We start from the raw sequence: 13453 nt of genomic DNA on the forward strand, positions 1-13453 counted from the left end.
TGTTCAGGCTGCAGGCAGCCTGGACTCCTATCCCTGCTTCTCCTCTGCCTCAGCATATTTTACACAGGCAGACAATGAGCACAGCCAAGTGCCTGTGACCAGAACAGGCACAGGCATGGTTCACCCACACCCAATTTAATCTCACAGGAGAAGTGCTAAAACACAAAATGCTGCAAAACCACCAGGTCAGGGGGAACAGCAAACACGTGCTTGGTTATTTCTACTGAAGGGACAGAGTCACACTTCTCTGTGCAGCGCAACCACCTCGCTTTTCCCACCAAGATTTTTATCCTCCCCTCACCAAAACACAGGTGCCACATGTGGCACACTTTTATTTTGCCTGGGGTGGTCTGATATGAAGGGTTGCACTGTCTTCTTCAGCAAACAACACCCTTTTTCATGTTATGTTTTTCCAAACTTCCATCACAGCTGCACATAGAGGCACTCATGATATTGTCATGTGTCATGGAGCTTGGAAATGACAACTGAGTTGTAATAATAATAATTAAGTAAAACCTTGACAAACTCTGACATGCAAACAAAGCCTCCATAATGTGATTCCCCCTTCTCCTCACAGTACAGACAAGAGACCAGGAATCCAATCCAGCTCCTTGAACTCCTTTCAATAAATAACAAATATTAGAGTTGCCTTTTTTTGTATTTTCTGACTTGCTGCTGAGATAAATAATTTCTGTGTAAAGTAAAGGCACAAAGGGGAGTCTTTAATCTGGAAACAGATACATTCTTTGTAAACTACTTTCTTGACAGATATTTGCAGCCATATATCCCAGAGTCCCTTCACACCCCTGCCATGAAAAATTTGATTCACACTTCAAAATTCTGTGAAATTATTAGAAAACTCATTAAGGAAAAAAAAAATCAGTTCTAGAAAATGTTTTGTAGAAGCTTCTGTTTCCAAAGCAACTTTTTATGTCACACTTTTCTATCAGATCTGGGAACTTTGCTGCATAGAGGTTTACATGATAATGTGCATTCAGTTATATTTTGACAGCCTTCAGTGGGCTGTTACAATGGTCTGTTTTCCAGGAAAGAAAGTCAAACCATCACACCAAGCTGAGCCTTTGGGGGTTGGTTAAATTGCTCATTAAACTGATGTTTAAGTATAGTAGGGGTTTTTTTCTTAGCGTGGCAACTTGCCAATTTAACGTTGGGGAAATTCAGATGCAGATAAATTAAGTTTATAAGTAAGCTTGCTGAAATGACAAATGGGATTTGGAAAGCTGAAACAGGAGTTTCTGTTTCTCCTGTGTTATGGGACAGTGCCCTCCACTGGCCAAATGTTCTCACTCTTGGAATGAAAGAGCAAAAATTCACTGTGACTCCAGGATAAATACCTCCAAACCCCCTCAATATCAAATTCTTGTAAAAGGTTATTGCATATTGCCACCAATTTATACTAATGCCAGCCTTGCTTTCATATTACATGGTAATAAAAATTGTTTGGGTGCTGAAATAAATCCCAAGGCAGCCCTTTTAAAGAATTCCAAATTAGAAGTGACAAGACAAAAATGGGTAGTGCTAAAAAGTGTAATTTAACACATGACCATATAGTGGTAAAAAGTATAGAACCAGATTAGCAATTACTACTGTCTGTTAAATTTACACTATTTTTACCTCGTTCTTTTCTGGCCAGAACTGACAGATGCTTGCAAAAATCCCTCTTTGAAGCAATTTAAAATGTTTTTGAGTGCCATGCTAAGGACAGAACTAGTTGCATCAGTAACACCTGTGTTCAATGTACATGAGAGTGGGAATTAGTAAGTGTCAAAAGCCAACAGACAATGAGAAACCTGGAAACAAGATGGATATAGATATATGCCCTCCACTCATGGTACTGTGGGTTACCCCAGGAACACTATTTTAATAAGAAAAGTGTTATTAATGAGTTTATAGTTGATCCAATTATCCTACACAAGATCACTATCCAATTACTGGATTATATAATATATAATACATAATATTATATAGTATATAGCTTATAGTATATTCAGTGGAATAGAGTTGCTGGTGAGAAGGTGAACTCTTTCTTTAATAAGATTAAAAGCAATAAGCTATAGGAAGAAGTTAAGATGAAAATAGAAAGATAAATGGAGCTGGCAGAGATAAACCAAAACAACAGAAAGATTGAAAATATGCTTGATGTTACAGGTTGAACTCTTATCTTTTCAAGCAGAGACAAAGAAGGACAAAAAATATTCATAAGACCCTGATAAAACCTTCACTACCATCTACAGGTAGTGGAAGGCTGAAAGTCAGAAGATGGGTTTAACATCCCTTTTTTCAAGAGCTTAACAATGATCATTTTCTTTGATAACACCTAATGAAAGCTTTAAGGCCTAGCATAAGTTTTACCATTTGTCCCATTCACTTTTTATAAAATTTCTGTGTTAGTGGGCAATGAAGGAAATTAGTCATATTTCATATCTGCCAATCGTATGATAACCTATTTCCTCTAGAAAAAACAAACCAGAACAACCAAAACCACAAAACCAACACATTTCCTAAACTTGTTTTAAAAGCGAAAAGCTAAAATTCTAAGGCTAACTATGAAGTACCCTCCTTTGAATACAAATTTGATTTTCCAGCCCAGCACACAGGTGCCCAGGGTACCCCCATCTCTGCAGAACCCAGCTCTGGTGAGGGGGGCAGCAGCTTTGCTCTGTTCTTCCAGGCAGCCTGCAGGGAGCACAAAGTCCAGCAAAGAGAACCCAAGCCCCTGGCTTCATGAAGCCCCAAACCTCACAGGAGGTCCTGCTCACAGCTGGAGATGAATTTGGGATGCTCTTTCTGCATCAGGATTCACCAGTGATGACACAGAACAGGGCATTCAGTCATCCTCATCCTCAGGGTTCCAGTTTCCCCCATTAAAAGAGGTTTGTTTTGCATCCATTGCCTCACCTCAGGTCTCTTTTCCCTCCTCCTCAGAGGGGGAAAAGATTGTTTAATAACCACATTATAATGCTGGGTTTTCCTGCTAATCCTTTTGCAGGTGAAACTCCCTTGTACAATCTAAGAGCCAGTTTTGTGCTATGAGCTTGAAATAAAAAAAAAAAAAAACCAAAAAGCTGGAGGAGATGGGAACAGTGGATATCAGGTTGCTTCTGCAGTCAGGTCTGTGCTTCTGTTCCATTAAAGACCTCAGAGTGAGCCATTTTCACAGCCTCAGCACGCTGACCTCACACGCAGGAATGCAACACAAGCACCTTCAGGCTTTCTAAAGCTCTGCTCAGAGCTGGTTTCACCAGGGTTGGATCAAACCCATGGCTCCTAAGCACAGCTTAACTCTGCTGTGAACAGAGCCTCAGAAAGAAGAGCAACCGCTGCTCTCACTCCCAGCCCATGAGAAGTCCCGAAGCCCCACTTTCCCTGTGGGCAACAGCTCTGAGCTCCCTGGCAGCCTGTTCCAGCTGAGGAGGAGTCACTGCTCAGCTGTGCCCAGAGGGCAGAGCAAGGGCACTGGGTGTGCATCTCACCTGCCAGAGGGACCTGCTGACATTCACCCCCCTGTGACGCCAGCCGGCCACAAAACGCACGCTCAACCACAGCTGCTTGGCCACGCTGACAGAGAATTTCTGACTTTGGCTTTTCCTCAGAGTGCAAAGAGCTTTCGACACCACAGCTTTAAACCACAGAGCTCTGAAAAACAAAAACAGGATGTCTGCCTCTAAAGCTGCTGCTCTGTATATTTTTTTCTGAGACTGTTCTATCAGGGAGCAGAGGTTGGTGTAATCTTTCAGTGCAGTCTATTGGCCAAATTCTCTTTCCTGATGGAAGGTTAAACTCTGGTGTGAACGACAGAAAATGTTGTCATGGCCAAGGGTTCATGTCATCACAATAAAAATAGAACCAGCTGGAGATAAAAAAACCACTACATCTTAAAGGTATTGGGTTCTCCTTTACTCTTGCAAAACTCCAGTGATTCAGTGATGGAGCCCCCTTCTGACTGTTCATCAGAGAATTTGAAATATTAGGTGAGTAATTATGTCAGGCAGTTAGGCAGTCCAAACATTTCTTGCTAAAAATAGAACTACTCATCAACTGACTGAAATTAATATCTTTATGTAATCCATCAGAATTGATTAATCTCTATAACCATCATTTTTATTCAGCTTTGGACACCTCAGAAGCAGCCATTATAAACCAACAGAGCTCTACTCAGGTCAGCAGCACTTGGGATTTTTGGCCCCTGAGGAAATGGGCCAAAGACACTCAACAAGAACTTCAGGCAGCCACAGAGTTATAAACTGAATGTGATGCTTTTGTCCCCTGGCTCAGGAGTTGTTCACATTTGTGCAGAGATCACCAGAAACAAACATCATCCCAGCTGTCTAAGGGATCCAAAGCAGCTGTGTTCCTACAGAAAGGTCTCCCAAGCTCCATTTTCCAGTTTGCTGCCTGATTTCACCGACACAAAGGCAGCTCAGCTTCTCCAGGTTTGCATGGACCACTCACATCAGAATTCCACTGGTGGATGCAGCCACCACTGACAGTGGGAACCACTGGGAAGTGCTGCATTACATTGAACTGGTTTGCTTTCAGTCAAATACCACCTTAAACAACAATATCAGCAGTTTTCAAGCAGCCTGGTGCTTGCTTGCCAAAACCCACCTGAGTTACTGCGATGTGAATCTGCTACACACGTGCACATTGATGTGACAGAGCCTTGTCTAAGGCAATGAGGCTCAGGGGTAAGAAATCTGTTTTCCTGGGATATCATTTGCCCTCCTCACACACTGGAGGGAATTATCAAGAGCATGTGGCCTGAAGCAAAGCTTATGTCACCAGAGAGCATCTCTGCTGTCATCCATGCAGCACAGCAGACTTGATGAGCATCTATTGTTCACATTATAGAAAACAACCCTCAAAACATTACCGCTGTAGACCTGGCACCATGTTTATCAACACAGGAAGCTGAAAAATGACCAATTGCAGACTTTGAAACAAAGGTTTACTGCAGGATTGATTTTGTAGCTTAAAACACTTGCTGAAGCAAACAAAACTTTAGCTTTTGGCAGCTCCACAAAGTCAAACTCGAGTTTGCAAAGTGCCTCACGTGAAACTGTCATCATTGTGGGATCCTGGCATGAACTGATATGTGCAAGCCAAGTTTTCACTTATTCTGCAAGTTGGGAAGGCTGACTGTGTGTTCATATATACATACACACCCCCACACTCCCTTTTGGCTGAATTTTACTTTTGGAAGTGTTTTTGTTTTATCATTGACTGCTTTTATGACTCTAGGATGAAGGTTTGTTGGCCTAATTGAGTGAAAAGCAGAAGCCATGCTGCTTTGGAAAGCTCACACACCAAAGCAAGTGCAGAACACACCAAGACTTACCTGCTTACACTTCTGCCAAAAGACAAGACAAATAATTACACTGAGTATATCTATAATTGATGTGTGTGTCAGGAAAATACAGTGTTAATATCTTACTGTTTGCATTGAAATTGGGAGTTTAAACCTGGATCCATAAATACAACACTTTCTGTGCTTCTCTCATAAAGTTCACAGTTTAAAGAAGGAGACACTACACATTTCTGCTCAAGAATCCCTTTGACTCTAAAATGAATTCATCCTACTAGGTAAAAATGCAGGCATAGGAAATGAGATGATCAGTGATAGAGATGAAAACTGCTATGTTCAGTTTAGAAGCAGAAAACTAAATGAAATGATGTTTTGACTTTGTTCTTACATGGCACCTTTATAACTTCTGACCTTATGTTTTCTATACATTTGAAGTTTCTTACTAGTATTTAGAAGCTATAATTTATAGATATGTTTTTTATTGTGGTACTTGGAATGTAAAAATCCTTCATTTAGCAATTTCAGTTGCAAGATCATTCTGTTTCTATGCACCTGACATCTAGAGCAAGAGCAATTAATGATTTTGTATATATGACTTTAAACTGTGTAGCACAGTACTTAAAATATCCCCATATATTAATTCCTTTTTTTCATTTGTGCACTTGATTATCTTTCTGCTACTCCTTATTTTCCACACAAGGGAGAAATGCATTTAAAAAACCAAGAGGAGCTAAAACTGCAGGTACAGTTTTCACCACAAAAAGTAATTTACAATCCCACCATTCTTCATGCACTAAACAGTAGAAATAAGATTGGATCTGAGGGCTTTTTCTCCTCAAATGCCAAACCCTTTGCTTGCACTGTGCTGAATAAAAAGAAGAAAAAAGACCAATTTGATAGAACAATTGAGAATTCTCTGGTTTGAAAGCAAGGCCGATATGACATGTAGGGGAAGTACAAGGACCAGGATATGCCATATGAAAGCACAGTACAGTTACTGCAGATGTAGCAGACACATCATCTGTATGAGTTCCTTGGACAGAAAGTGAACACAGGATGTGAAAGAAACCCTCTTATAGGCAATCACACACAAAACCCCTCTTAAATGGCATCACATTGCTTTCAAATTCATCCTGAACACCACTGTGGATATTTTTCCCTATCTGAAGGCAAGCAATTTTGTTTTTTTTTTTTTAACTCCAGATAAAGGGTTTTTCCAGTGACAAGCCCAGATGTTCTCCCTCAAGAGTGATCTCAGGTGAGTTCTCCACCAACATTTCCATAACATCCAAATATCAGCTAGACCTTCATGAGCCTGCTAACTCAGGAGATCTCCTCACCAGCATTATTTGTGTCAGTTTCTGATGGGAGGTAAAACATTGTTATGGCACCTGGATGTTCTGGTCCATCCAGGCCTTCCTCTGTGTTTTAATGCTTTGGTTTACATTTGAAATTTACTCCAGAATCCGCATGCCCAAAACAGGACATGTATTTTACAAAGGACAAAAGCATGAAGGTTACTCAAGATCCTAATAAAACACAATATAAAGCTGTCCTGCATGATTATTTTCATTTCCAGAAATATTTGCTAAATGAAGAAAAAGCAACAACTCAACAATCGCAGTGAATTCCCTGATGGGGATTTTCTGTCCTGGACAATAACTTCACTTTCATATTTGTGGAACATAATTTCCTTAAAAGTGTGCCTGCTTTATAAAAATACTACATGAGGTAGCCTTTCTATTTTCGGGCTGTGTCTATAAATGACTATTTCATTAAGGTGTCCAATCAATTTCTATTAGGACTGCTTTAGAGCTTAACCTGATGGGGCAGTCTACAAGTACAAAGCTGTTTGTAAAGCTCACAGCTCTCAGGAACAGTTTCAGCTGCCTTAAAAAGTGGGAAAACAAATACACCAAGCTGCAAGCCACCCACCACAGAGCAGTGCTGCTTTTCCAAGCATCTGGCTACTTCCACCAAACTTCAGGCTAAACTAGGAAATGTTCATTTTTAGTTAAACAAGATCAAACCCACAATCACTTCAAGTGCAGCCAACCAGCCAAAGCACAGCTCTTGCTCAGTGACAGGTGTCCCTCATTGTTAATGAGCATTCAAGGGATCAGTTAAGAGCTGCTGCTCACTCACTGTGCCACGTCGGATGCCGCTGGCAGTGGGGACTCCTCGGGTACCAGGTCAATGTCGTCAGTGAAGCTGCTGGCCCGGGACATGTCTGGGGTGTGCCCTTCCAAGCATCTTCTCACTGCACAGAGGATGCAAAGAGACCACCATACATTATCTACAATCTACAAGCTCTTGCCACAGCCCACAGATAGGTCAAACACAAGGAACCTGTTTCAGGAAAGGTTTGTATTCTTGAGGGCTATCTCCCATGAACAGAAATTAATCACCTCTGCAATACAGATGTGGGCAGGACAATAGAAACTATCAGATTCCCATTTCCACACTCAACACCATTTGGTATGTATGCTTTAATACCTTAAACCTTTAATACCTAAAACTACTATTTCAAATGCTATTATCACACAAACAGAATACTCGAAACCAAAGTGCTCTCTGGTCACTATAGCCACCAGTGTTCCAAATTTCTCCCACGAACCCTCAGGTGGCTGGCTGCAGTTGGCTTTGCAGGATAACCATGGTGGATTCTGCATGCTGCAGTTTAGCTCATGTTCCAAGCATTACAAAGGTACAAATTTCATTACAGGTTTGGAAAACATACAATGGCCAACTAATGGAGGCGTTCACTAAGACACTACAAAGATCAGAGAAGTGCAGCTAGCCCTGCAAGTGGTAAAATCCAATGTTTTCTAAAGATTTCCATCCAATACAGGACTGACATCATCATGTATGTGTGGTGTAGACGTACCTAAGTTCAGATGCATCAATATTCAAAAGCTATTTCTGCTGCAAGTTCTCTTCCTTATCTTTTTCTGCATTACCTTGGTTCAAAAGCTATAAAGTGTATCTAGCTTAAGTTGCTCTGATCTAAAAGCAATTTCATTCATGATTCCTGGTGATCTAACAGTTTCTAAGGAAGCTACCTATAAATTTGAATTCTGATCATCCTTGGAAGCACAGCACATGAGCTGACAGAGTCTAACTTGGAAAATGGATAGGAGGACACATGCAAATTCAAGGGAGGCAAAAAAAAGTGTGTGTGAGTGAATCACTAAAATTAAGCATCATAACAAGACAAGACTAAATAGTGTCACTGGTAGATGCTGTGATAACAACCCACGTTACAGAAATAAGAAACCTTGCCTCCTAGAAAATTAAATTGCTGAATTCTCTAGTTAATTCCAGAACAACACTTTAGCTGGATTTCATTCAAATTCAAGGCCACAACACCAGAGCTCACTATTGGAAGAGCCATAACCCAAATAGCAAGGAATGAAAATGAAGTCCATGGAAAAGAATTATCAAATAGTGTAACTGAACACTGACAAAGAACATAAAATGATAAAGCTATTTTGTTTACCTCTGCTGCATTAAATCACAACTGTGTGTTTCCAGGGGAAACCTTTAATACCTAAAAGCATGAACTTCTGTCCTCTCCCAGCACTACTGAAACACTTTGGCTGTTCTAGAGGAGCTTTATTTTGTGAGATCTGCCAGTTCTGCATTTGTTCTGATAGACATTTTCCCTGTAAGAGAACTATGTGGCCTCCTACTTTGCCAGACAAAGTCTTGAAACACACAGATCCCATATTTGAAGTACGGCTTTGGAAAGCACCAATCTCTGAGCAAGTACCACAGCACATGATCACATCTGCAAAATTCAACTGGGGGAGCTTTGGCTTCAGCTACAGTAAGGTTTTCCTCATAGGAACTTAGCAAAACTTGGGATTGGGCCAAGGCAGAGCTAAATCACTGTGCCCATATAAGGCACATCAGATGAACAGGAAAACTCTGCATTGCTATCAATTCCTACTCCACAGTGAACTGCTGAAAGGGTCAGAGCAGGGTCTAGTTAACTCATGGCAGTTTGCCTCCTTCATAGCACTGCATAGATCCTAAAGTTATTGCAATGCATCTGCCATGAGAAGTGATAGGATTACATTTTAGTCCTGTTGTTCTAGGGGTTTGGTCTGTTACTGCTTTATCCAACTCCTCTGTGGCTCATCACACCGCTGTTTGTGGTGTGCATCCAGGCACTCCTAAAGAGTTTGCAATCTGCATCCAGGCACTCCTAAAGAACCCAGAAAACCTTAACTGTTCACATTTGGCTTGCTAGCTCCTTTTCTGAGAAGTTTTCCCTACTGCAATGTGCCCCACAACACGTTGGTTCTGAGCAAGGGTGGATGAGAGCAGGAGCCAGAGTCCAAACCTCCTCATCCTCACCACTCCCATGTGCTGTGCTCAGCAGCTCTGCTGTTCCTGCAGGTGCACCTGGAGCCTGCCCTCTGACCAGGGACCTCCTGCTGGGATATGGGGAAACTCATCCTGGGATTTAAGAGCCTCTGCTTGGTTACCCACACAAGCAGGACAAACTCCTGTTGTGCCTTTACATAAGGCAAAAGCACCCAAATTTTCCCTTTGGTGGGGACTGCTGTGATTATCTGCGGCAGTCTCGTTCCCCAGGGAGGGCACATTTCATTCCTGCTAGCATTTGGGAGAAGACAATGATGTGATTATGAATTCCACACAAACAGGAGTTGTGTAACACATACTCTGTAGTAGATTTTATCAGCTGTATGGAACTCGTGTACTTAACTCCACAAAATTAAGTATTTGGGTCACGTCTCGGAGGTTGCCTCACTGCTTCCCCTCTGCCCTCCCATGGTTAGATCCATGGATAGAACCATTTTTGCCATTTTGGTTGCAGACTAGAATTATCTCAAAAGTATTAAGAGAAAAAAAGAGCTGCTCACAGAGGTGCTGCTCTAATATATCAAGATAAAGCAGAAATCACAGCTCTGAGGCTCATCATATTTGGGTGGTGAAATTTTGAGGTTCCCTACTACTCTCAGACCCACTTGACTCAATTCAAAGTATTAGTTTTGGGAAGTATTAAAGCTATCACCAGAGAATACTTGTTTTATCTATGCAACCCTAAAGAAGTTGTTTAATACTGATTTCCCTCTATGTTTTTAGAACTCATTCATTTTATGTGTTTCTGCTTTAAAATATTAACACAAGAATAATGTGTTCTGGTCCCTAAATGAATGCTAATGGTAAATGCATGTAATACATGGTATTTCTAAATATTTTCTGTCCTTTAAGTAACTGTCAGAATTGTGAGCAGTTATTTTCTTATTCAAAACATTCATTCTGGAACCAACTCAGTTTTTGCAGTTAACTCACTTTCCTCGAACTTCCAAAACTCATTTAGACAGCAACGTTCAGTCATAAATCAAAATTCCCAAAAAATCACACTAAAAGGGACAATTTCTTTTTTAATGTCAATAAGCCATAAGCTCCTGAGCAATAAAGTAATTCATAATAATCATTCATGATGGTGCTTTCACTTTGAAGAAATGTGGAGCATTGTGATACATTCAACACACGGCAGTGATGTTTTCCAGAAATAAAACTCAAATTTGTAAGGTCCAGCTACTACAGATGGTAGTTTGTAGCAGCTGCAGCTCAAGCCAGAATAACTCTGTCTTCCCTCTCTATATTTATTTTCATAAGATTTCCTTGTCCAAACTGACTTTATGGGAATTAATGCCCTACATTTGATGCTGCAGAGTACTAAGCAGAGGAGGCAAGGAAATATGAAGAGGGAAAAAAGAGAAGTCATCCCTCCCTTCCATGTGTTACTACTCAAAGTATGAAGAAGCTGTACTAGTTTCATCATAAAATATACAATATTTTATAAGCATGAAGAGTTAGAAGCAGCAATTGGAAAATACAGAGTAGTATCTAGCACACTACAACAAACTCCAGTGATGCCACAAACCCAGGAAGCCCAAAAACAGAGCAACTGATTAAATCAAACAGCAAAAAAGAAAGTTAAGTTTCATATACTTCTAATTTCTAAAATGGTGAAGTCATAAAATAAACACATCAAAACATTACAAAAAAGGTATTTTTGTAATGCTGTTTGGCTTTATCTAACCTTAGAGTCCTTATCTGTATTCCACTGACTTCTGACTTTGTATTATGGGGAAAAGGCAAGCTCCCAAACTAGAAATGCAACAGAAAACATGGCTGCACAATTGTGGTCATTCCTAAACAGCCAATGCCTATCAACAGCAGGACAGAATAACAAGGAGGATGTTGCACTATCCTCTTCTCAGATAAAGAAGGAGAAATAAAAGGAGGTCTCTGATCCTTCAGTGCCACTGTCTCCTCATCCCTTTCAGATCAGAAGCAGATAAAACCCTCTCTCATAATGCCAGGCTGCTCTACTCAGTACCATCAGTACAGAGGACATAAACATATGATTTAATTTCACCTGTAAGGCTGCACCTTGACAGAAAATCCCTGGGATAACCATGCTTCCTTTATCTGCAGGGATGAATAGCCTGTGAGATCACACTGCCAAGTCTTGTCTACTTTCCTGTGTCAGAAACTAGTGTCACCTCACTAAAAATATTGTATTTGTAAAGCTGTACAGAGGCAAACTGGTTTGGGGCTGAGACTGGGACATCTCCAAATCTTCATTTTCCTCAGAAGAATAAAGGAAAGTCAACAGCTAATGAAAGCCCAGAGGCCTGGAAGTGTCTGACACCTCAACACCAGCCTGCTTTTAAAAACCTCTTCAACTTGCTTTTGGTATCATTCATCTCAGCAGGCAAATGGCATTCAAGCTCCTCTGAGGAGTCATGTTGGAATAATACAGTAAAACATAATTAGCATGAATTTTTACCAGAATTATAAGAGCTTTTCTTCATTACAGTGTGAAGCTACAGTAGTGTCAGGAGTGCACTCAGTACTACTCCAAATAAAGACATTTTTACTTTAATTTTATGTAAAACTGTTACAAATCTGAGCATCTGAAGCTGTGATTTTACATCCTTACCACACACTCAAATGTTAGCCATCTGCAAATGCCACATACTCACACTGTCCCATACACAACTCTTAGAGCTACAAGTACAGTTAAAAAAGCCCAGGCTACTTACTGTACCTAATTTTAGGCAGCTAAATTTATTATCATCATTCAAGATGTGGCTGATTTAAATTCAGGACAATGCACAAGAATTGCATTTTGCCCACAAAACATCTGCAGAATCACACCAAAATTAATTAAGCAGTGGTTTGCAAGGAGAACAGAGATAAAAGAACATCTGAAAAGCTGAATTGAGGAATAAGAATAAATTTGTATTTGCTGCAGACACATTGCTAACTCCATGCAAAAAGTGCTGAGCACTCTTCCTGCTGTAGTTACAGACTGGGCTGCAAGTGTTTTAGATAAACTTCAACATCTGGTTTCCTGTGTATCTGATTTGAAACAATCAGCACTCAAAATGCACTAATGCTGCCTTTATTTGTTGTACATTCTTCTGTTTAGATAAGCCTGCAGGCCAAATTACACACTGCCTTAGAGCCCCTGGAACTCAATCACTCATTACAGGGCTGATGGGACAGCACAGGGATGTAAATGAATACCAACACATTACTGAAAATCACAAGGGCATGTAGCACTGGAAAAATGCATGTAGTGCTGGATAACAGGCAGAGAGAAACAATTGAACACACTCTTGAAAGCACATGAGGATGTGTTATCTACCCAGCTGCCCCAACATCCTTTTCAGACCAGGCACAGAAGGATGTAACACACAGAAAAAAAAGGTAAAAAGAGGAAAAGGGAGAGGAGGAAAAAGGAGAGGAGGAAAAGGGAGAGGAAAAGAAAACCATGCAACCAAAAAACACCCACACAAAAAAAAATTCAACCCCCCCCCCAAAAAAAAACAACAGGAAAAAACCCACAAACTACAAACCAAACAAAAAACCCCCAACAAACTCCAAACATTTTCTACAGCATCATAAATATGCCTACTTTAAAGAGATATTTCACAATCAACTTCTTTAAATGCAGCATGTCAGCCTAAAACATCCAGCTGAATATTCTGCATGGAATAACTTGAAGAGCAAGCAAGTGACCATTCTGCTGAGGCTGTGCAATGCTTGGCACTCTCTGACAAGCAGATTTGTTGA

At 40.5% G+C, this 13453-nt stretch overlaps 1 protein-coding gene across 1 annotated transcript in view; it reads right to left on the bottom strand.

The window, feature by feature from the left end:
- Positions 1 to 13453, bottom strand: part of LOC129119948 (potassium voltage-gated channel subfamily KQT member 1-like) — a 409925-nt gene that overhangs the window by 330436 nt on the left and 66036 nt on the right. The window contains exons 11-12 of the mRNA XM_054632193.2: positions 7472 to 7586; positions 5360 to 5371 (exon numbers count right to left, since the gene is read on the bottom strand). Coding sequence (XP_054488168.2) covers positions 5360 to 5371; positions 7472 to 7586 — 127 coding nt within the window. The remainder of the gene's footprint in view (positions 1 to 5359; positions 5372 to 7471; positions 7587 to 13453) is intronic.

The sequence above is a fragment of the Agelaius phoeniceus genome, chromosome 5, assembly GCF_051311805.1.
Source record: "Agelaius phoeniceus isolate bAgePho1 chromosome 5, bAgePho1.hap1, whole genome shotgun sequence".
NCBI classification, from domain to species: domain Eukaryota; kingdom Metazoa; phylum Chordata; class Aves; order Passeriformes; family Icteridae; genus Agelaius; species Agelaius phoeniceus.